Source organism: Aspergillus luchuensis, chromosome 2 (assembly GCF_016861625.1).
Source record: "Aspergillus luchuensis IFO 4308 DNA, chromosome 2, nearly complete sequence".
NCBI classification, from domain to species: Eukaryota; Fungi; Ascomycota; class Eurotiomycetes; order Eurotiales; family Aspergillaceae; genus Aspergillus; species Aspergillus luchuensis.
In genome coordinates this window covers 4,854,735-4,878,070 of record NC_054850.1, presented here as the reverse complement: position 1 = coordinate 4,878,070, position 23,336 = coordinate 4,854,735, and the positions used below count along the sequence as shown (strand labels likewise).

General features: G+C 54.6%; 10 protein-coding genes across 10 annotated transcripts; 4 read left to right on the top strand and 6 right to left on the bottom strand.

The window, feature by feature from the left end:
• Positions 1–79: 79 nt before the first annotated feature.
• AKAW2_21590A (uncharacterized protein) lies at positions 80–879 on the top strand (the record flags this gene model as incomplete). The annotated part of the gene is made up of 3 exons (XM_041686430.1): positions 80–265; positions 323–798; positions 867–879. 3 exons carry the CDS (start codon positions 80–82, stop codon positions 877–879), a joined length of 675 nt encoding a protein of 224 aa, XP_041540416.1.
• A 73-nt stretch (positions 880–952) lies between these two features.
• AKAW2_21589A (uncharacterized protein) lies at positions 953–1,321 on the top strand (the record flags this gene model as incomplete). Its single annotated transcript, XM_041686429.1, has 1 exon — positions 953–1,321. One exon carries the CDS (start codon positions 953–955, stop codon positions 1,319–1,321), a length of 369 nt encoding a protein of 122 aa, XP_041540415.1.
• A 133-nt stretch (positions 1,322–1,454) lies between these two features.
• On the bottom strand, positions 1,455–4,513 carry AKAW2_21588S (uncharacterized protein; the record flags this gene model as incomplete). Its single annotated transcript, XM_041686428.1, has 2 exons — positions 1,455–4,408; positions 4,465–4,513. 2 exons carry the CDS (start codon positions 4,511–4,513, stop codon positions 1,455–1,457), a joined length of 3,003 nt encoding a protein of 1,000 aa, XP_041540414.1.
• A 391-nt stretch (positions 4,514–4,904) lies between these two features.
• AKAW2_21587S (uncharacterized protein) lies at positions 4,905–6,859 on the bottom strand (the record flags this gene model as incomplete). Its single annotated transcript, XM_041686427.1, has 3 exons — positions 4,905–5,194; positions 5,244–6,698; positions 6,778–6,859. 3 exons carry the CDS (start codon positions 6,857–6,859, stop codon positions 4,905–4,907), a joined length of 1,827 nt encoding a protein of 608 aa, XP_041540413.1.
• A 1,109-nt stretch (positions 6,860–7,968) lies between these two features.
• AKAW2_21586S (amidase family protein) lies at positions 7,969–9,834 on the bottom strand (the record flags this gene model as incomplete). Its single annotated transcript, XM_041686426.1, has 3 exons — positions 7,969–8,996; positions 9,055–9,482; positions 9,539–9,834. The coding sequence occupies 3 exons, from the start codon at positions 9,832–9,834 to the stop codon at positions 7,969–7,971; spliced, it is 1,752 nt and encodes a 583-aa protein (XP_041540412.1).
• A 1,408-nt stretch (positions 9,835–11,242) lies between these two features.
• AKAW2_21585A (uncharacterized protein) lies at positions 11,243–12,641 on the top strand (the record flags this gene model as incomplete). Its single annotated transcript, XM_041686425.1, has 3 exons — positions 11,243–11,464; positions 11,544–12,052; positions 12,122–12,641. The coding sequence occupies 3 exons, from the start codon at positions 11,243–11,245 to the stop codon at positions 12,639–12,641; spliced, it is 1,251 nt and encodes a 416-aa protein (XP_041540411.1).
• A 2,917-nt stretch (positions 12,642–15,558) lies between these two features.
• Positions 15,559–19,389, top strand: AKAW2_21584A (non-ribosomal peptide synthetase; the record flags this gene model as incomplete). The annotated part of the gene is made up of 1 exon (XM_041686424.1): positions 15,559–19,389. One exon carries the CDS (start codon positions 15,559–15,561, stop codon positions 19,387–19,389), a length of 3,831 nt encoding a protein of 1,276 aa, XP_041540410.1.
• A 264-nt stretch (positions 19,390–19,653) lies between these two features.
• Positions 19,654–20,624, bottom strand: AKAW2_21583S (uncharacterized protein; the record flags this gene model as incomplete). Its single annotated transcript, XM_041686422.1, has 3 exons — positions 19,654–19,874; positions 19,943–20,208; positions 20,278–20,624. 3 exons carry the CDS (start codon positions 20,622–20,624, stop codon positions 19,654–19,656), a joined length of 834 nt encoding a protein of 277 aa, XP_041540409.1.
• Positions 20,625–21,055: 431 nt separating this feature from the next.
• Positions 21,056–22,097, bottom strand: AKAW2_21582S (phytanoyl-CoA dioxygenase family protein; the record flags this gene model as incomplete). The annotated part of the gene is made up of 3 exons (XM_041686421.1): positions 21,056–21,407; positions 21,465–21,840; positions 21,893–22,097. 3 exons carry the CDS (start codon positions 22,095–22,097, stop codon positions 21,056–21,058), a joined length of 933 nt encoding a protein of 310 aa, XP_041540408.1.
• A 330-nt stretch (positions 22,098–22,427) lies between these two features.
• AKAW2_21581S (2-deoxyribose-5-phosphate aldolase) lies at positions 22,428–23,207 on the bottom strand (the record flags this gene model as incomplete). Its single annotated transcript, XM_041686420.1, has 1 exon — positions 22,428–23,207. One exon carries the CDS (start codon positions 23,205–23,207, stop codon positions 22,428–22,430), a length of 780 nt encoding a protein of 259 aa, XP_041540407.1.
• Positions 23,208–23,336: the final 129 nt, after the last annotated feature.

The following is a 23,336-nucleotide window of genomic DNA, read 5'->3' as shown; positions in this document are numbered from 1 at the left end:
ACCCATCAAATGTCTGAAGAACCTTCGTGTCCGCTCCCCTCGATATCTCTCGCCTTAATGTAGCGGCCCTGCGTCTACCATGGCGTCGACCAGCACACCTGAACTGACGCCTGAGTTCCTGGCGCAGGACCGACGTCCTGAGGCGAGGATCGGAATTGGAGTCGTGACGGCACTGTCTGGAGCGGTTGTGTTGATTCGAGTCTATGCGCGATGGTTCATGATTCGCAGCTTTGGCTGGGATGATGGACTCATCTGCATGGCGATGGTAGGATACTATATTGCCGCTTTGCGCACAGAAACTGACATTTAATTGTTGTAACAGTTGTTAAACATCGTCGTCATGGCCCTCACAACCCAAGTCCTCCGCTACGGCGCCGGCTTGCACGTCTGGGCCCTCGATACCGCCGAAACCCCACTGCTGTACAAATGGCTCGTTTCTGCGCAGCTGGTATACATGATCGCGTTGTGGGTGTGTCGATTGTCGGGATTGGCCTTCTACCGTCGATTGAACCCGATGCCTCAATTCCAACTGTACCTCCGGATTTCCTTTGCCTTCGTTACGGCCGTCATGCTCGCCCAGGTCCTCATCATCGCTCTGCAATGTGTCCCGCTCGCTGCGCTCTGGGGCGGTGCTACCGGAAAGTGTTTGGGATCAAAGACGGTGTTTATATCCACTGCCGCGATGACGATTATCTGCGACTCGCTTATCCTGCTACTGCCGGTCAAGATTGTGCTTTCGATCAAGGCGAATGCAACGCGCAAGGTTGCGCTGAGTGTGGTGCTGTGTTTTGGTGTTCTGTGAGTTTAGCATCCTCTATTCACTTTCCTCGGTGGATACTTAACTAACCCTTGAACTCTCAACCTAGTGCCGTGATGTGAGTGTCACGGTTCCAGATCCAACTGATATTCCCCAACTAATAAATTTAGGACCTCCGTCGCCCGCATCATCTCCATGATCCCCGCTATTCAGAAAACCGACGCAACGTGGTACTTCTCCGTCGTAATGGTCTGGTCCGATACCGAAGTCAGCACAGCCATCATCGCCCTGTCGTTGCCGGCATTGAAGGGTCTAGTCGGTGCTGTTGCGGGCAGTACCCGGAAAGGAACCGATCAGACACCAGGGAGTAATGGCGGCCCGGATCTGCATTTGCAGAATGTGCCTGCTAGAGGCGACCAGCATCTGTATGAGGGGCCGGATAGTTATCCCAATGAGGCGCGGGCTAGTATTGGGGATAATGCGAGTCAGGAGGCGTTGTGGGTGGATACGAATGCCGGGATTCATGTCAAGAATAGTGTCAGGGTTAGCGTGAGTGATCGGTAGGGCATGGGGAGGAGGGATGTTAAGCTTTTCATATGTGCTTCACGATAGATATTACAGCCATTTATATATGAATCAACATGAATTCTATCTACTATGTTCTCTTCTAAACCACCCTGCAATATAGCTAGCTGGTCTATCCAAACACATCAATCACACTCCGCGGCTCGCAATACTTTCCAATCGGAACATATTCCACCTCTTCGAATCCCATCGACTTGGGTCCGCCTAACTCCATTCCTCTCGGCGTATCCGTCCAGCGCGGCGACGCCGCAATAGCCAACACCACCACTTTAAGCCCATACTTGAACTCCGGAGTGCCCAGTCCAGCTCCAGACTCCGCATCCAACACAACAATCAGATCCGGCACGGCAGCCAGAATCTTCGTCTCGCCATCTTCCATCACTGCCTCGACGTAGGCATTCTCATTCTTGAAAGGAATGTTCAGCGTCGCTTTGCGTCCATCACTCAACCGTCCATCCACCTCCAATACCCCATAAGAGTGACCCGTCTTCAGCACCCTCGACACACTAACCACCTTGCCCTCGCCCAGAATGGAACCACTCTCCGGCCCTCCGGCCGCTTCAACAATCCGCATTGCCTTATCCGCAATGTTCTTCTCCAGAGTCACAGCCCGTCCAATCCACCACGCCAGAGAAACCGTATTCCGAATGGCCTGCTGTCGCACCCGTTCCGCTCGATGAGGTGGACCCGCACTTCCAGCGCGACACCCCATTTCAACAACCGCCGCACGCATCGCCTTATCCACCAGCCGATCCGTGCGCGATCTCGTCATCGTCATGCACGTACCATCGCCACTAGCGATCGCCGCCGGAACGAGCGCCTCTCCCCTCGGTGTACCATACACATTCGGCGTAACCTGCCACGTAGTGGGATACGCACGACCCATATAATCTGCATCTAGACAGGGGACGCCGTAATGTGCGGCGACACCGAGATTCACCATGCCGTTGCCGCCACCGATCTCCAGGGCGAGGAATGCAGAGACTGGTTCACTGCCGGTCACCCGCATTAGTTCTTCGTGGGCTTGTAGACATTCGCTGTTCTCGAGTCGCTCCATGCTGACCTCTGGACTGCCCATGCAGCCGGTCCAGCCGACGAGGCTGTCGTCTGGTAAGGAGTCCGGGGATATGATGCGGACGGTACCGGGGTGGTTTTGTAGGTAGGCTTTGGCTTTTAGGTATTCCTGGTAGGGGTCGCCGCCGCCACCGCAGCCGAGGATTTTGCAGCCGCGGGTGATGAAATCCAGGTCGGTAGGGGAGATGATCCATTGGTTGTTTTGGATGTGAGGGCGGTAGGAGTGGAGATCAGGTTGTGTTTCTGTTAGCTGGGAAGCATGAAGTGGAGGGGCGAGAGTGTCTGTTTCGTGGACTTCCTCGTCTGGAATAGGGACTGCTTTGTCTGCAGATGATGTCGCTACAATGTCCAGCTCTCCCACGGCCCGCACCACAATGCGCGCCTTGGCCTCGACATACTGAATGGGTAGCATGGTCACCTCCGCAATCTGCACTGTATCTGGCCGAGCACCGTTGCCGAGGGCCCTCTCATTCGCCATTTGGGAGACAGCCTCCTGTGCGTCTTTGACAGTGCAGTTCGAGGTATCAACGACCGTATCAATCACCCCCGAGACACGCGAGATAGCAGCACCCACAGCGTTGGCGACCTCGCCGCCCTTGACGGTCTGTACTCGCCGGACACCTAGCAAGGGTTCATCGGTGCGGATGATAGGTGCGCCGCCGCCGACGATGAGCACGTCTACGTCGTCTTTGTGGATCTTGGTACGGTCGACGAGTTCCTCAATCTTGCGGCGCATGAGGGATTGTGCCTGATTGACCATGGGGATAGTTATATCCGTCAAGGTGGAGACATCACCCATTCCTTTCAGTGGGTTCATCTCCGTCACGCCATGGACGGCAGATGCCACAGCGATATCGGTCGCAGTGAGGTACTCTCCGCCGAACAGCCGGGCTTTCTCCAACAGTTCGTGGGCTACACTATCCGGACCCACAGAGCAATCATCCTGTCCGATGCTGCGGACAATACTCCCTCCACCTAGCCCGATGCTTTCCACCGCGGGTAGAGCAAAGTTGGTGCGCACACCCCCGACCAGACTCGTCACTGAGCTCATCTGTGGCAGGCCATTAGGTAAGAGTAGTCCGCTGTCGGAAGTGGTTCCGCCAATGTCGATGACGACTAATGGTTCTGTGCGCGTTGCCTGATCTTTCTGCAGCTGCGCAGCTTCTGTAGCCGCGCGCCAGAGAAACTCCCCACCGCGGATAGAGTTGGTTGGGCCTGAATTGAACGTCCGGATGGGAAGATGAACTGCCTCAGCCGCACTGAGAACGCTGCCGTCATTCTGTGTCAGATACAGAGTATACGGAACATCCTGGAAGATATCCTCCATGGCCTTCTGAAAGCCATAGATCGTTCGTTCGGCCAGTGGACGCAGAGTGGCGTTAAGGATGGCCGCGTTCTCTCTGGCCAGAAATCCCAAACCAGACACCTCATGCGAGAGAGTAATCCGCGCTTTGTACGAAGGACCAGCATGCTTTTCCATCGATCGCAGAATAGCCTCTTTTGCCCTCATCTCCTGGCGATGATCCAATGGCGCATACATACCGGCGATCACCACGTTCTTAATCCCATCATTGACCAACTGCGTGCCTATCCTCTCAAGCTCCGTCTCATCTAGCGGGCTAATTTCCTCTCCAGAGATCTGGTATCCCCCATGGCAAAAGTATGGCCGCGAGGCTTCGATACGCGCACGCAGATCGAGTGGGAAGTCGACAAAGGGAGGGATATTGCGACCGAATCCCTCGTCTGGCCCACCACATAGTCGAATCACGGCGACACGGCGCAGAGATGGTGAGCGCTGTACGACCGCATTGACAAAGTGAGTAGTCCCGATAATGACGCAACCGATGGACGAAAGGGGCACATTTGCTGCTGCAATGACGGCCTGAACGGCAGTGGTGATGCCGGTGGTGACATCTGGACTAGTGGGTGCTTTGTGCGAGGCGACGATGGCGACGGGATCGAGACGGATGAGAACGGCGTCGGTGTTGGTTCCTAGACGTTAATTGTCAGTGGAGCAGTTAAAGTGGGTGGTGGAGGTGGAGACGAACCGCCCACATCCACTCCCAGGCGGTAGCGGGGTTCGATGATACTGCCCATGGTGGTGGAATCATAATCAGTGATTCAATTGAGGGCGTCGATCCTATATAACTTCGGTCAGACAGGGTTCTTAGGAACCCCTCATGAGATGTCATGCTGATAAGCCGACCCCCCCTCATCCGAGGCCAATCGTTGTGGTGCGATATCGGCTAGACTGCTCGAGACGGGCCTCGTCCCGAAGCCATGGCGTATCTCGATCAATTGACCAATCACCTTCACCTGTACTCTTATACTAAGTATTGCTGGACGTGAGGAATTGGTGGCAGCAGAAGTATCATATTATCGGGGTATTGTAGTAAAAACAGAAAACAAACTCCGTGCCACACCAGGCCTTGATCCATCGATCAGAGAAACATCAGAAAGTTAAATACATCAGAAAACAAAAAAGAATCTACGATGAGAAATGCGGCGCATTGATGAACAATCCCATCAGAATTCCACCCAACGTGCCCGCGATGGGAATCGTCATGATCCAGGCCAGCAGCAGCAGTCCCACTCGCTGGAAGTTGACGGCCTTGAGCGTGCCATTGCACAGTCCCACGCCGACGGTAGCGCCCGTGATGCACATGGAGGTCGACACCGGCAGCGAGTATTGCGAGAAGACGAGCACCGTGATGGCGGCTCCCATCTCCATCGAACAACCGCGACTCGGCGAGTGGTAGGTGATCTTGTTGCCCATGACTATATCTCATTAGTACACATCACAATTCACACGATGGTATGGACTTACCCTTCATGATGTTGTAGCCATACGTAATCAGGCCGATCGAGATACATCCTGACAGCACCGCCAATTGCCATACAGGCACCGGCGCCTTGGCCGCCGCCGCGTTACCCGTTGACCAGGCCGAGTAGATAACCGCCCAAGGACCGACCGAGTTACCAATGTCGTTGGCACCATGAGCAAAGGAGGCAGTGCAGGCGGTCAACACTTGAATGAACGAGTAGGTGTGCTCGACTTCGTTGGGATACTTGGCGGCGTGGCTGTACACGCGCTGCATGCGCTTGCCTTCGGGGGTGCCCGCAATACCAGACTGAGCGGCGTGGATATCATAATGCAGACCGTAGAGAAGTCCGCAGACAATCATTGCGGGAATGCGCTTTGCCAGAATCACCATATTATGGACCTCATACAGCTGACCGGCTCCCATAGGGTTGTCGCGGAGAGTACGCATCGCCCAGCCCAGGGGTCCACGCTTCTTGAGCAGCCGCTCCCGCAGCCGACGGTCGGATTGTTCCATGAGTTCCTTGTAGGTCAATTGCTGAGATTCGCCGGCCACCATGCGCTTCTCGCCTTCTTCACTGCGGGACTGGATTGACTCGACGCCAGCCTGGGTGGATCGCTTTACATCATCGCCGCGGAGAGTATCCGGGGAGCCTAGCGTGAGGTCTTCGGAGCTTCCCTGCACGACGGCGTAGTCCGGAACCTTGGCCTGTTCGCCATGAGTGACAACGGGGCGGGTCAGCAGCATGGGGCCCATGATGAACATCCACCATTTCACACTGTGATCCTTTCTGATGACGCGGGCGTACACAAAGGGAACGAAGAAGATGGCAGAGAGAAGCATGACGCCACCACCGGTCCCCATGGTGACCGCCGCAATGTACCAACTCGGCTTCTTGGACAGACCCAGACTGGGAGAACCCTTGTAGACGATGGACAGGGTGCAGATCGTGGCGGCGATGAGGAAGAAGAAGGGGGAGCTGTAGACAGCCCAGGGGATGGGGTTCTTGCGGATGAGCACGACCAACTTGATGAGCATGAAGATGATAGCCGCGAAACCTCCCGAGATGATGGGGGCCATTCCCAGCCCGGCGAAGATGGCACCCAAGCCCTTACCATCATTCCAACCCCACTGCACGTGAGAGGCACCCACGGTAGCCACACCCACGCCGGCGACGGCAGAGATCAGGGAGTAAGTCGAGGAGACATGGGCGGAGTGGCGCGTACACCACATCACCCAAGTGGATGCGGCAGCCAAGGCACAGGTGAAGGCTAGCATCTGCACGCCCGCGTTGCCCTGGAAGGCGGAGTTGGGGATGATGCCGTTCTTGATGGTATCAGCAGTACGAGCTCCGACACAGATGGCGCCCAGCATCTCGAAGACGGTGCCGAAAACCATGGCCTGGCGATAGGAAACGGAACGTGAGGAGACACTGGTTGCCCAGGAGTTGGCCACATCGTCTGGATTCAAACACAGAGGTCATGTTAGTCAAGGTTCATCCAATCCGGGTAAGCACATGACTTTGGTGTCACCACTCACTTGCACCGTTGTTGTAGGCATCCAGCATGGCAAACAAGGTGCCGATGGCGAAGACATAGTCGTACTCGTGGAGGACCGCCATGATGACTTGTCTTGTCTTTGGCTGCTGCGAGTCCTGCCAAAGGAGAAGGGGGGATGAGGAGGAGAGAGATGGAGGGAAGGATGGAGAGAAGGAATCTGACGGACAGCCTCATGAACCTTCCCCTGCGGTCCAGCTCACTTTATGTGACCAGCGGAGGCCATCAGACCGGGCAGGACATTCACTCTACTGAGGGCCACGTGCCCTTGGAGAGTTTACGGGTGGAGGATGGAGGCAATGTAGTCCTCCTCCATGTCAGGGAGCTGAGGTCGGACACGTTCCTGCTTGGAGGCCGATGATTCGAAGAACCAGGGCGGAAAGCTGACCTCGACGGGACTGTCCAGGGTGTCGGGAAATACACGGATTACAGAGGGTATGACAGGGCCAGACTCGGAAATTCGCGCAGAGACTGTAGCTTTCACAGCAAAGCCACTGGAGCAGGATCAGGTACTACCAGCAAGAAACTGACTTTCGGGATACCAACTACCAAAGTGTTACAAGATTACCGCCACCAGTCGCACAGGATGGCCCTGCTGGGCATGTCTGGGCGGTGGCTTGGCATCCGTACTGCCTGCTATCGTTTAAGCAGATATGATGGAAGTATATTGGTTCGTTTCGTAGATATACTCGCAGTGAAGTCTGGGCGGACCCGAAGAGGCGTGTCTTGGCAGGCTGGGCGGAACGGGCACGTCTCCACTAATCCTATCAGTGCACACAGCGGGCCCACGTGGGGATGCTGCTGCAGCTTCATTCGCAGAATCTTCCCCCGGCCGGACTTCCAGAAACACCATCCCAGCAACACTGGCCGCGCGGTGACTGGCACGGTGTCACGGCCCAGAGCTGGCCACTACTCTTGGCACGCCAAGGTAATCTTCCGATGCCGTCGTGGAACACGACATTATTTCCCATCACCAACGGGTACCAAACTCTAATAGGTTGCCTCCTACGAACCATTATTATTAATACCCCACTACTAGATCGCACGAGAGAGTCACCATGAGGTTCAAATTCTATTGTCCCATTAACCATTAATTACGCGGGGAGATGCAGCGAATTTCCGCTGCCTCCCCTTTCTATCACTTGGGGGAAGAAACAGTACAAAAGTACATCGTTTAGTTCACCGGAATGTTCCGATCCAGATAGCCACTCCACGTGGCCAGGCTGCGCTTCCACGGGGTGTTGGACGACAGCTGCACGTCCTCGATCGCGCTGGCATACTTGATCAGCGTCGCCTCCGAGTAGGCCGTGCCCATCAGCGCCAGTCCGTAGGGCATGTGCGAGTCCTTGTTGATGCCCGCGGGGAGGGTCACCACGGGGTAACCCGCCTGCGCGGCAATCTCGATGGAGGGGGCAAAGTCCGGAGGCACCAGCAGCGCCGTGAGGTTACGACCCTGGTAGTGCAGAGCAGCATCAATACCTTCCTCCCGACTGGTGCGGTGGCAGTACTCCAGGGCCTGCCAGTAGGTCTCGTTCATCTCGCCCTTGGTGGCCAGCGACGCCAAGAATCCGTCCTGGCCCGAGGCAAACGCCGGGTTCACCCCGGGAACACCACCCTCACTGCCGGCATTGTCGATGTTGTACTGCACAATATCCTCCAGCGACCGCATGTTGGTGTTGTTCAGCTCCGCCAGGTAGTCCCGGATGTTGTTGTAGAAGTCCACCTTGACGTACGAGTACTCGGACTGGTTGGGGTAGCCGCGCGTGGTGCCGTAGTCCCAGTTCCAGCCGGACGGGTCAACAATCTCCTTGTAGTGCGGCAGCTCAGTGCCGTTGATGATGGTGGCACCCGCTGCCTCGATCAAAGCCAACAGCTCCATCAACTGGGCATTCTGGGCCGCGTCGTTGTACTGCCAGAAAGACAACCAGGGGAGACCGAACACGGCGCCCTTGAGGGCCGTCTGGTTGGTCAGGAACTGGGCGTAACCGCCAGCCGGGGTCTTTCCCTGCTGGGCATAGGTCTCGTTGTCGCGGGGGTCAATACCGTAGATGGCATCCAGAGCATAGGCCGCATCGCGCACCGTCTTACCAAAGGTGCCGACCGTGTCCTGGTGCAGAGACTCGGGGATGACACCCGCGCGGGAGGTCAGACCGACGGTGGGCTTGATGCCGACGACATTCGAGCGCTCAGCCGGGTTGATCACTGGTACTCCATATTAGCAATGTCATCTTTGATTTCTTTCGATCTCTACCAAACTTACCACTACCATCAGTCTCGGTACCCAGAGCAAAGGGCACCTGGTTGCTGGTGACGGCCACACCGGAACCGGAACTACTGCCACCGGGGTTGACGGTGAAGTTGTAGGGGTTGCGGCACTGGCCACCACGGCCCGAGTAGCCCTCAGAGTAGTCGTTGGAGCGCATGTCGGCCCACTCACTGAGTGCAGCCTTGCCCAGGAGAACCGCGCCTGCCTCGCGCAGGCGATGGACGACGTGGGAATCGCGAGGGACGACGGAGCCGACGAGAGCCCAGCTACCCGCGGTGGTCTCCATCTTGTCCTTACTGGCGATGTTGTCCTTGACCAGGAAGGGGATACCGTGCAGGGGACCGCGGACGGTACCCTGCTTGCGTTCGGCATCCAACGCCTCGGCAATAGCCATGGCGTCGGGGTTGAACTGCAGCACGGCACTGACACACTGAATGAGCTAAACACATCTTTGTAAGAATATGAGGGGATTACTTACTTGGTGTAGGGCTGGACCTGGTAGATGCGCTCGAGGTAGCACTGCAGCAGCTGGGAGCCGGTGAAGCGACCAGCCTTCAGCTGAGCCTGGATGTCATCGATGCTGGCCTCCTCGAGGGTGAAGCCATGGCAGTCCCGCATGGGGAAGAGATCGGAGCCATTGACGCCCAACTTAGGGAAATCATAAGGGAAAGGTTGGGTATCAATCTGCTGGGCCACGAGGGAGTCGTTGAGGGTGATGGCGTTGGCCACAGCGGCCAACCCGGTGGTGAGGAGCCAAGAGGCAAAGGAAGGCATGGCCGATCGTCGGTTTTCTTTCTCTCGATTCCCTGCAGATCGCTGCCACGTGGAAAAAGAGATTTAGTAGGGGAAGATGAGACAGGGGAGGGAAAAGAAAAGCAAAGCAGATGAGTTGTGGTTGGTTAAAAGGGTTGGCGCGAACAGGCACCAACGGCGACCGGCATTATGCAAGGGACTGACTGTAGGGACGGGGACGGTTTCTGATCTAGTGCCGACAGGGGGGGCAAACTAACTACTACTGGAATACCACTATTGAATTGGGGAGATGGAGAAAGAGTCCGACTGGAGGAGATGATTGGATCCTAGCCAGAGTTGTAGATTAATTGGTTGCGTAAAGGCGTCAAAATCTGGATGGTGTGGGGAGCAACCAGCAGAACAAATAGGGAAAGTTCATCGGCAAAAGAAGGGTGGGTGGACACGGACCGGCCGCCACAACCTTCCGTGACAGTTCTGACACACACCTGTGACTTTGAATAGACACTGACCTACTATTCCTTAAGGTAATATTCACGAGAGAACAGGTAGAGAATCAAGGAAGGAGAGAGATCGAAATGGATTTTCATCTAATTTCAGTAGAGTAATAAGCTTTTTCAGGGCAAGACATGCCTAGACAGGCGACTGTGTCAGACGAGCAAGAAACAGTGCCAAGGGTGGATCTTCAGATAGGCGAGCACCGACCCGCCCGGCCTGTCCCATCCGGTGCTCCCGATAAATATTATTGCTCCTTCCCTGTTACGCATGCATCTTCTCTCGATTTTCTTTCCTATAGTAAAGTGCTGACTGGCCGTTTTGCTGCGGGTACGGCATCGCTTTTCCCACGGGGTCTTTCTTCTTGCTGAAAAGTTGGATAGGAGTAGAAATGAGTACGGAGTAGTAGTTCGGTAAATCTTTCAGCTTCACCCCCTGAACTATACTACTAGTATTATCATATGATTGCCATTAGGTAAATTGCGTTTATTCTTCAATATCCTTAGCAATTGTTAGCAATTGACTTTGTTAGGCTTTCTCAGCCTAGAACCAGCCCAATCATCTTAAATTTATCTCCCGGCCGGAAACAGCTGGAAATACTAAGAGTAGGATAGTAAGTAGTCAGCCATCGAGATCCCGCAACGGCCTTTGATCGGTACCGATGGTCCGATCCAATTCCGCCCTGCCAATACATTCTCTCTCTCTCGTCTCCAAAAGTCTAAATCGGAAAAAGAATGAATTCGATTGTTATAGGTTGCCAGTAGTTCCTTGGTCTTGTCGTCATGCCCACACAAAATTTTTAATATGGAACACCAACTTCCCTCATAATTATCAATCAGTTCCCCCCCAATGTCCTCCCCTTTTCCTGTCCAGGTTGAGAGACCTTATTGTCGGTCGTCTCTCTCCCATCGGCTGCCCCGGATGAGCCATCACTACCATGTCTGAGATCCCCGCCGACATTCAAACTGCTGAGGCGGAGGGTCGCATCCCGGACGGTATCACCGCCGACTATCTGGCCCAGTCGCGCGATCGGCCCACCAAGATCGCCATTCTCTTCGTCGCCGCTCTGACCTTTGTGATCGTCGTCGCCCGTTGCTACGCTCGTCTCTTCCTCGTCAAGAAGTTTGGCTGGGATGATGCTTTGGCCGTCTTTACTCTGGTATGTGAAAAACTGCCCCTATGCCCTAATTACCCCCCGCAGCCATAGTAGATAGAGGGGCTGACTCGGCACCGCATAGGCCATCTACATCGCCATTGTCGCCCTATGCATCATTCTAATCGACATGGGCAGTGGTCGACATATTGAATACATTCAATATGTCCTCACGCTGCCCCGCGTCATCGAGACCGAACGCTACGACTTTGTCATGCACATCCTCTACACCACCGCCTTGTTCGTCTGTCGCCTGTCCGGTCTGGCCTTTTACCAACGTCTGGCCTCGCGACACCCCAAGATCTCTCTGGCCATTAAGCTCTCTGCCGGGTTCTTGCTGGCCGCGTTCCTCGCCCAGTTCTTCCTCCTGTTGTTCCACTGCCTGCCCGTCACGGGACTCTGGCCCTACCCCTGGCAGCCGCAGATCGACGATTACAACTGCATCACGTGGGGAGATGTCTATGTCACCAATTCAGCCCTGTCCCTGGTCTGCGACATCATGATGTTGGCCCTGCCCTCCATGTTAATCTACATGCTGCAAGTGTCGCCGAAGCGCAAACTGCAGCTGTCCTTGATCATGTTTCCCGGTGTTTTGTGAGTCCACATATTCTTCTCTGTGTGTTTTCTCTTATCTCTTTTCACTAATGTACGACCCTCTGCTAGGGTTCTGGTCATTTCCTGCGTTCGCCTGTGGCTGGTCATCGTCGGCCAGTGGTCCTCCGACGGCAGTTGGGCCTACGACCCCATGCTGGCCATCGAGACCTCCGAAGTCGGCGGCACCCTGATCGCCCTCTCCATCCCCGCCATGAAATCCTTATTCGGGTCGTGGTTTTCGCATCTCAAGGCATACTCGTCGCGAGCGGGCGGAACGAGCGGCAAGCCCAGTGGCGGACAACGGGCATACGGACGCAGCTGGGAAACCGGCGTAAAACTCAGTAGTCTCGGGACGCGCGCGGCAGCAGACGACGCATACAAAGTGAACATTGGCGTGGGAGGGAACCCCAGTCTACCGAGCGAGGGGACGAAACATTCGCGGAACGATGGGTCGTCGGAGGATCTGCTAATGGACGTCAGCTTCTCACCGGAAGAACGACAATTGGCCTTCAAGAACGGGATCCGCCTGACGGAGGAAGTGTCGATATCCTCGTCGCGGGTGTCGAGGTTACCGCATTTATCGCGGTAGGCAACCAGCAGAATAACAAAAAAGGCAAAGTAAAAAGCAATATTATAATAGATGTATTAATATCTTGATCAGTGTATGCCCGAGTGTAAGTGGGGTCGCGCGGGGCCTTTCCCCAGATCGACATGTCTAGGGTCCCATGATGGCCTTGGGAGATGTAGAAGACGATGAGAACACGGAATACTGTTCGTATTGCCTGTAAGACGTTGGGTACTATTTATTCCGTATGAGGCCTTTTCTGTTCTCAGCAGAGACGATAATAAATCAAGGGATGTGGATGTGGAGGGGGTCCTCCGACCGGCAGTGTCCACCGCCTCGGGCAGTATGCAATATGGGACGCCTGAGGCAATACTCTTGGGCAGGTCCACGGAGTATCATTCTCCGATGATATCACGTGATTACTCTACAATGTCCAAAGTGGTATATCAAGACAGGAGAGATTGAAGTCGTTCCATCAAATTTTTGGAAAACTTGAAATACACTAATAATAAGACACTTATTATATTCGATACAGTTAGTAAGATACGGTTAGAGTGCTAATAAACACCATCACAATTCCTGATCTCGTATCTGATGATGGATATATATCTCCGTAGGGAAAGGTACCACAAGTGGTACTAGCCATTAGCAACCTTCAACCTATTTCAAGGAACTGATGGCAACTACTGCTATCCCGGGACCTTCAGTGTTTTTACAGTACTATCAAATCCGGAAGTATACTTACAGTCCTAGTAGTAATAGTGGATTACGCCAATAATGAAGAGTACTATATTCTGACAAAAAACATCCTAAAAGCCTCTCTACGCACCCCTTTAGGATAATAAAGCTGGGGACATATATTGAAGTTTCTAGTAATATAGAATCTGAGTCTTTCTTCCTCTATGATCTAGGGATACAAGGGGCTACGGGATTGATTGCCGAGTTACAAATGACTTAGTACCCCCAAAGTCACCGCTACTAGAACCGAGGTGGCTGCCTCTTGTGGTAATGCACAGATAATGCCTCATCACACGGTGGTTGTTGACTATCCAAGTAGCTGGTCTAGACTGCCTGGGATTGAGGGAAATAGCTCGTTCATTGACAGCCACTCCAGACATGACCTCTGCATATTACACAGGCTATGTAACTAACTACTGCCGTGTAATGAGAGGATATACATACCACTCTGCATTCAGACTATTACCCCCACGATACCACCGTGTTAGTGACCCGGGAATACACCAATCAACATCCCGTCGCGAGTCATGAGGGCTCTTCCTGTCCTCCCTTTGTGATAAGGTGACAAGTAGTAGTGACTTAGCTACATCATGTCCTCCCTTTGTGATAAGGTGACAAGTAGTAGTGACTTAGCTACATCATGTCCTCCCCACGTCCTTGCTGGTGACTGCAGGCATGGCAGTCGTCTGAGGTGTTACCGTGATAGGTAAAAGAATCCCGGCAGATGCAGCCAGCGACAGTGGACTGGAACGCGCTATCTCACTCGGTTCCTGCGGGCGATGCAAGTATCCGGGTGCCGATAGAGTGATGACACCCGAAAACAGGAACTTGGATCATCTCCGCTGCAAGGGTCGATGATGGCGTCAAGGGTGATCCTGATTGCTACTGGGGGGGGGGTTGAAGGATCGATAGGGAAAGATCTGGAAAAGAGAGAGAGAGAAGAGGGAGAGAGAGGGGGAGAGAAGCTGTGAGAGAAAGGGAAACAAACAGAGCAAAAAGGACCCGCAATCACATGTCGAAGGATTTGACCTCCAAAGAAAATCGGGTTAGCGAGACCCGCCAGAAGTGTCCCGTGCAGCCAATGGCATTGTCTATAATAATATCGGGTGTCTCAATCGGGGCTAACCGTGTTCCCCCGTCTCGAGCGGACGGAGACAGTTCAATGCTGGTGCGGAGTCAATCCCCGGTCGGTCGCCAAAAGAGAGGGGAAAGCTATTTCTGATTCTCTGAGGGTTCAGTTCCGTCAGGTACAGCTTATCCATGCACGCTGATGCAGCTTACCGCACACACACAAAAACACACACACACACACACACAAAAGATGCACAGACAAAATTAAAATAAAAATGGTCCTTTTTTAAATTCTCAGGAATTAGTATCATTGTAACCACTTGGAATCTCAGGATACGAGGGCCAGCCGGGGACACATGCAGGCTGCCCGAGTCTCACGATTGGTGGGCAAACCGGCGAGATTTCCCGCTGGCAAGAACTAATTTCCCTTTCTCAATTTTCGTGCACTGCAGAACCAGGGAAATTTGTTCTGCTATCCAAGGCATCATAATGAGATGGATATTGTCTTTCCGAACATCGGCCTATCGATTGATGTAATTGTCTGGAGTATTCCAGTTCAATTCTCTATCGAGCAGCCAGAAAGAGCGAACGTTGAGACCCCCACTAAACCCGTTTGGGATGTCTGTCATTTGCATGTGATCGAGCCTCTGATGGGAGACGCTCACTTGCTACTTATCCTCCTCGAGCCCCCACTGTCTCGTCCACACTAATTCCTCAACAGCTGCCAGATATGGCTGGATTCTTTCTTACGCTTCCTGGGAAGCTTTCCAATCCGCCGCTCTTCGTGTCCAGCGGCGGGTTGCTGTTTGCTTTGTTTCCTAGGCGAAGGCCATGGAAGCTGGTCGGTGAGTTAGTTGCCCAGTTCGTTCCTATATCTTTCCACCTGTCCCCTCAGTCCTCCTCGCGTTTTTCTTCTCTTTCCAGCTCTCACCGCAGAATTGATCAATCTGACACCTCATTTCTTTCCTTTTGTCTTCTTAAGATCTGCCCACGCGACTTAAAATACATCCCCCTTCTTAGTCCTCCTTAATTATCTGCCGTCGACCGGTGGTCGCACATTTCCTCGCCCTCGTATACTCTCTCTTCCCCTCCTCCGTCTTCCACCCCACGCGACCCCCCACATTCATACACAATGACCATCATTGATGTCACCAAAGACCTGTCGGCCCTGTTTTCCAAGCAGGTGCAGGCTACTCCCGATGCGCTGGCGCTGGAAGACGACAAGACCACATATACCTATGCAGAATTAGACCGGGCGGTTGACGCTCTGACTCGGCGACTGCATCACTACCGGGTTGGACGGGACACTCTGGTGGGAGTTTTGCTCCCGCGCAGCAGTGACTATGTCATTGCCTGTCTGGCTGCTCTCCGCGCCGGCGGAGCATTCCTGGTGCTTGAGCTGGCCTACCCACCCGAGTTGCTGGACGATGTGATCCGGGACGGGAACCCCGCCGTCATCATCACCTGCAGGGCCGAAGTCGGCAAGATCAAGGCCGATGTTCCACTCATCTCCTTGGACGAACCAGCCACGGAGACGAACGGGGTGTCCGATTTGCCTCCCCCGCCCGCAGATGACGATCTGGATCGTTTGGCCTTCGTTTCCTATTCGTCCGGCACCACGGGCAAGCCCAAGGGAATTGCCAACCCCCACAGAGCCCCGGTTCTCTCCTATAATCTCCGATTTGGCGTGCAGGATCTGACTCCCAACGATCGGGTTGCTTGTAATGTCTTCTTCATCTGGGAGATCTTGCGTCCCCTGTTGCGGGGAGCGGCCGTCGTCGCGGTGCCGGACGACATCAGCTACGACCCCGCCGCCCTCGTCGACCTCCTCGCGGCCAAGCGCATCACAGAAACCCTCATGACCCCGACTCTCCTCGCTACCGTCCTCGCCCGTCATCCGCACATCGGCTCGCGCCTGCCCCATCTCCGCACGCTGTGGTTCAATGGGGAGGTGGTGACCACCGATCTCGCCCGTCGCGCCAGTCAAGCCCTGCCCAACACCCGCCTCCTCAATTGCTACAGTGCCTGTGAAACACACGAGATCGCCTGCGGGGATATTCGGGAAATGCTCGACGAGAAAGCGCTGTACTGTCCGGTTGGGCCCCCGATTGATCCCAAGAACACCCACATTCTGGACGATAACCGGCAACCGGTGGAGAACGGGGTGAGCGGGGAGCTCTATGTGGCTGGTCCACTTTTGGCTCGCGGGTACCTCAACCTTCCCGAGACCACCGCCAAAGCCTTCACGGAGAACCCCTTCGATTCAACTCCGGGGTCCCGTCTGTACCGGACGGGCGATCTCGCTCGCCGGCTTCCTTCGGGCCTTCTCGAAATTACCGGTCGCGTGGGATCCATGATCAAGCTGCGCGGCTACTCGGTCGTACCCGCCAAGGTGGAGTATGAGATCACCAAGAACCTCGCGGTTCGTCATTGTGCCGTGGTGGCCCATGGCGAGGGTCTGGAGCGACAGTTGGTGGCATACATTGTCCGCGACAAGGACCACGCTCCCGACCGCCCCGTGGTGGAAATCAACGAGGCGGGCAATAGCCCGGGCGCGCGTCGCACCCTCACCCAGGTCCTGGCACATTACATGATCCCATCTCTCTGGGTGGAGCTGGAGGAGCTCCCCACACACGATGTGACGGGCAAGGTTGATCTCAAACGCCTGCCTCCCCCACGCACGGCCGACCATGTCAACGGGAATGGCAAGCCCGTGGAGAAGGATTCGATCGGCATTGACCAAGTGGCTGCCATTTGGGCGGTCGCCCTCAAAACCGCGCGCAATCTGTTGAAGCCCAGCGATGATTTCTTCGATCTGGGTGGACACTCCCTGTCGTTGGCGGACCTCTCCTCGCGCATGTCCCGACACTTTGGCTTCCGCGTTCCGATCGCCCGGCTGGCGGAAAACGCCACCTTGGCGGGTCACCTCCAGACCGTTCGTGACATTCGCGACGGCCATACCGCCGCCGTTCAGGCCGATCTCCCCGCGGTTCTGCGGGCCGACGCCACTCTCGACGAGGATATCCGACCGTCCAAAGCGGCCATCCGCTCGGTCACCGACGCAGACACGGTGCTCCTGACGGGAGTGACGGGATTCCTTGGCGCCTTCCTCCTGCACGACCTGCTCGAGAGCACCTCGGCGCATATTATCTGCTTGGTCCGATTTACGGACCCGGCGGATGATGACCAGCCTGGTGGTGTGGCCAGAATTCGCCGAAACCTCTTGGACCTGGGACTATGGCGGGACTCCATCATGGAGCGCGTTGAGATCCTGCCCGGAAACCTGTCGCGGACCCGCTTCGGCCTCTCCCCAGAAGCCTTCGACGAGCTTGCCGCCCGCGTGCAGGTCATCGTTCATGCTGCGGCCACCGTCAACTTGGTCTACCCTTATGCGGCGCTTCGCGGGCCCAATGTCGGCGGTACGCGAGAAGTCCTCCGCTTGGCGTGCAAGGGTGGTGCGACCGTCCAATATGTCTCCACCAATGGCGTGCTCCCGCCGTCCGGAGAGAAGGGCTGGCCCGAGGACGCCATGCTCCCGGTGGACGACGTCCCCGACAAGCTGTTGGATGGATACGGTCAAACCAAGTGGGTGGCCGAGCAGCTGGTGCTTGAAGCGGGTCGTCGCGGATTGCCCGTGAAGATTCACCGTGCCGGAACCATCAGCGGCCATAGCCAGACGGGTGCCGCTAATGCCTGGGATCTGTTGTCGGCCTTGTTCGTTGAGTCGATTAAGCTCGGCTACGCGCCTGAAGTGGAAGGCTGGCGAGCGGAAATGACGCCCGTGGACTTTGTCAGCAAGGCTATCGTACATCTCGCCAGTCAAACGCACGCTGAGCAAACCGTGTTCCACCTCGGCGACCCGAACCCGGTCGATACACGGGCGGTCTTTGCATCTCTGAATGAGCTGGGCTACCCGACCAAGTCCCTGGCATGGGATGATTGGGTATCACTGTGGAACGAGAAGCGCAGTGCGGTCAAAGGTGGAGACGGTGGTTTCACCGTTGATATCCTCCGCAGTGGCATGCCCACGGTGGAATTCCTCCGGGGCATCGTCGTGCTGGATAATGCGGCCACTCGTCCTTTCCGGGCGGTCGTGGAACGGCCCAAGGTCGACCGGGCTCTGCTGGAGACCTACACGCGGCACTGGTTCGCTCGAGGCTGGCTGCCGCGGCCGCCGCTTCGCCAGCAAGGTCTCAACGGGACCGCGAAGCCTGCCATCAAGGGTCCGCTTAGCGGAAAGGTGGCCGTCGTGACGGGTGCCTCTTCTGGCATTGGAGCCGCGGTCGCGGCCGCTCTAGGTCGAGAGGGTTGCCATGTGGCGCTCGCCGCTCGGCGTCTCGACGCACTTGAATCACTCAAGGGCCGCATCACGGCGCACGGTGGCAAGGTTATTGCCCGGAAGACCGATGTCACGAGCAAGGAGCAGGTGGACGCTCTTTTCAAAGCGGCCAACGACGAACTTGGCCCCGTGGATATTATCGTATCGTGTGCCGGAGTGATGTACTTTACCATGATGGCCAACGTGCAGACTGAAGAGTGGGAGCGTACAGTCGACGTCAACTGCAAGGGCCTCCTCCACTGCCTCTCGGCAAGTGTGCCCGGCATGCTCTCGCGTGGTGGTGGTCATATTGTCGCTATCTCCTCCGATGCTGGACGCAAGGTATTCCCCGGCCTGGGTGTGTACTCGGCCAGCAAGTTCTTCGTTGAGGCGACGCTGCAGTCGCTCCGCTTGGAGACAGCAGGTATGGGTCTGCGTGTGACCAGTGTACAGCCGGGCAACACGGCGACGGACCTTTTGGGCATGTCCACGGATGCCGAGGCCGTCAAGAAGTATGGCGAACCGTCCGGCGCACAGATCCTCGAGCCGGACAATGTGGCGGATTCCATTATATACGCGCTGCGCCAGCCGGCCCATGTCTCTGTCAATGAAGTGCTGATCGAGCCGCGGGACGAGCCGATCTAGAGGAGTGAGGATTGGATATCAGATGTGTCGAGCTGACGGATTTAGACCTTTGTTATTTTCCATAGACATAGACACTGTCCCCTATGGACATCGCTATAATCTACACGAGTGAAATGATTTTTCGATATTATTTATAGCCATTATAGGGAAAGGAATGTGTCCTTTTACTGACGGCGGGTATAGATGTCCGAACAGGCAGTAACTGAGCAATCATTACTATCACCATCAATCACTGATATTCAGCTCCCGATCTCACTACCAATTCTAGTCGCACGCACGCCACAAATTACTGACATAAGGACATGGCAAGTAGACATCTATAGACCTCTGGTCCGTCAGACCCTGCACCAGCTCAAAGCCACGAGGGTCCATAGTACTACCCTTTCGCACCCCTTTGAAGTTATCTTCAACGAACTGAGCAACGTATAGGCTGGAACGTAAATACAACCCGGCCGGATCAAACTCAAACTGGTTGTATCGAAGGACTATGCATATGCATATCAGTCAGACATCAACGGGGGTACCTTTCTCATCGAAAGAAAATTCCACTCACCACGTGGCGACAACGGACCTCTGTCCCCCGGCGAAGTAACCAACACCCCGAATCGCTTGCGTTGAGGCGACGAGTCCCCGCTTAGGACTATCCTCTCCGCTATAGTTTTAGCGACCAATTCTAATCTGGTGTATATCCCGTGGGATAAACTGGAGGCCATCAAGTGTTTGCGTATCTCCTGATACAGACAGGCTTTGGTTTGGTGGTAGGTTTTATCGCTGGGGAGTTGTTTTTCCTGGAACGGTAGCTCGCATCTTATACTTAACCTGTTCATTTAGGGTTCAGTTTAGTCCTAGGTATGTCTGTCCAGTATAATATTGTTTGAGGGCACCTACCACGATACCTTCCGAAGAAAATCACCCAGAACCTCGACTCGAGAAGCACCCCGTTCGAATCCGGCGGAGAGTGAGGTATCCGATGGTAGGTCGTTGCGTTGAACCTTGTCGTAGATTTCTTTCTCTACTTCAGTAGTGAGATAGCAGCGGCTGGCATTGAGATTGGACACGATGGCTTTATCATCGTGGTCGGTGATCAGGTTGACGAAGAAGATGGTCTGGATGTCGTTGTCGCTGAGGGCGCGCTTGATGGCTTTGGTGGTTCCATCGCCGGTTTCCTGTTGGGATGGTGTAGGAGTGGAACGGAATAGGAGGTAAGGCGGGGATGTTGGGTTGCTGTGCACCATGTTGTCTGTTTGTAGGGCTCTGATCTCGTGGGTCATTCCGTTGACTTGTGGTATCTCTGCAGTGCAAAAGGGATGGAGGTTAGGATTGATTGGGGGTTCTTTGGCTGGATTATAAGTTGCTCGATGTCGTCACGGTGCGGATAATGGTTCCTATGCATTATACGGAATGGACGTAATGACGTTCCTACCGGGTCGTAGTCTCTACCGTGGTGATTTTGTCATAGGTTGTCATTGCCATTTGGGTAAGAGTGAAGGAATTTCGTAATCGCAGAAGTGCACTAAGCTCATATTATATACCAAAACTGTGCTCCTTAGAGTACACCCCGTCATCAAGCGACTTTCCTCAGAACAGGTCACTGTACATAATTTGCAACATGCCTGAAATCTGCGTCGTGTTTACAACATAAACAAGACTACCCCAACAACTTCGACTAAAAGTCTCGCGGCCGCTCATTCTCCTTCAGCTCCGGACATAGATGATAGATAGGATCCATCTGATCCACATAACCACAAGCCGGCTCACTCATGGCGTAGCCCATGAACTCCAAAGTCTCCCGGTCATACGTGCGCGCGACATCGGCTGGCACCGCCAAGAACTGGTTCTCTTCCTGGCGCAGGTATCCTCGAACGACGAACGTGGCGAACATCAACCGGTACTCGTCTTCGGTGATATTAGAGCCCCCTCCATGGAATGCCGACGCCAACATAATGAAGCCATCGCCTTTCTCCATATCGGCGAAGATACATTGCTCGACCTTTGGAGGCGTATTTCGCTCTGTGCCCCTGCTTGACTGTCAGATCAGACTACAGCAACAGGTTGTTAAGAGTGAGTTCGCCTACCAAAGATGGCTCCGAGGAATAAACTGCGTCCCTCCATTCTCCCGCGTGACGCGACAACCAGCTACGAAAAGGCCGACGGCAGACTCGCGCTCCATGTCTCGCACATCATCCCAATGACCGATTTCAGTGTGATAGCGATGGTTAATGTAATCGTCACGATGCAAGGGCTGCGCCTTGGCTCCAGGGCCGATCCTCATAGCCGTGCAAGAGTGCACGTACGGCTTGGACAAAGACATCTTCTTCTCGTCTCCCCACCAGTACCATCGCCTGGAAGTTAGGAAATGGTCGCATACCTGGTGAAAGAGAGGATTCATGACTTGAGTCTTGGTATAGGTCGGGCTATGAGCGATAAGAGATGGGGCGCGTTGGGTTTGTGCTGATGAATGAGCTGTCGCGTTTCCAGGGAGGAGAGGAAAGAGTCGACTTACCCGGGAAGAAAGAGCCATTCCATTCTACATCTGCATCGAGACGAGGTTTCGCTTCTTGGGAGGCTTGGTCGACATCTTCTTCTGAGATGAGGCCTTTGATGAATACACCTCCGTCTCGTTTGAGTAGATAGATGATTTCCTCTAGTGGGGTGTCTTTGGACACCTTCTGGACTTCGTCGCCGTATTTGTTGGGATTGAATGGCATGTTGATTGTGCTGAATGGTACAAAAAGACCAGATTTACTATTACTTTGGCAACGATCCAGCATATATAGTCATACTTGAACTTTATGTATCTATGAAGAAAGTCAGAAGCGGAGTGGAACCCCGCCCGGCGGTGGGAATTACCTAATAGGGAAGTATAGCCAGCTGGCCCGTCATGTATTCACTTGGAGCAGCTATTCGCCACATCGCATCCTACCTAGAGAAAAAGGTTGGTGGGCCGAGCATCAATTGGCGTGTGGCTAATAGAAGGAGAGACGGGGAATTTACATTGGTCGAATATGTAAGATGGGTATAAACATGCTAATGCAATCTCAGTATCCCCCGAATGCCTCCGCCATCGGCTTGAACTCCACCTCGACAGGCTCATTCCCAATCCCACGTCTCCTGGCATCCTCCAGAATTGCGACGGTAGCCGTGGCTCCAATGCGAGTAACACCCAAACTCATAACATGCAGCAGATCATCCAATGTACGAACTCCTCCCGCAGCTTTAATCTGCACCTTTTCGCCCGATTTCTCCCGCATCAACTTGAGAGCTTGCACGGTGGCACCCCTGTAATTATACGCGCCATCAGGCTGCTTGACAAACCCATATCCGGTCGATGTCTTCACAAAGGCAACTCCAATCTGGGTACAGATCTCACAGAGACGAGCAATATGCTCAGGTCGTAAGTAATCATTCTCGAAAATGACCTTCAAAACAGCCCCGTTGGAAACCACAACCTCATTGATCTGGCGAATTTCCTCCGCCACATAGTCCCAATCCTCCCCGAGGACCTTGCCGACATTGACTACCATGTCGATCTCGGCTCCGCCAGCCTTGGCTGCAGCGGTGGCTTCGAGGACCTTGATCTCGGTGGCACTGTTGCCGTTGGGGAATCCGATGACCGGACAGACCAGAACGTCTGATCCGGCAAGCTCTTTCTTGGCTAAGGGGATGGCGTAGGGTTTGACACAGGCGGTTGCGACGTGATTGTCGCGGGCAATCTTGAGGCCGGCTATGATGTCGGCGTCGGTCATGGTGGGGTGGAGGAGAGAGTGGTCGATCATCTTCGCCAACTGGGGCAGGGTCACCGTGATTTTGTGTGCCATGACGGAATACTTTTGATGAGATTGTGTTTATCAGTTGTGGAGTATGTTATGTCCGGGGACGCCTCGTTCTTATACCTGGACCCCGCAGAGGTCTCCGGCGGAAAGCCTTCCCAATTAGGTAATTTGTCC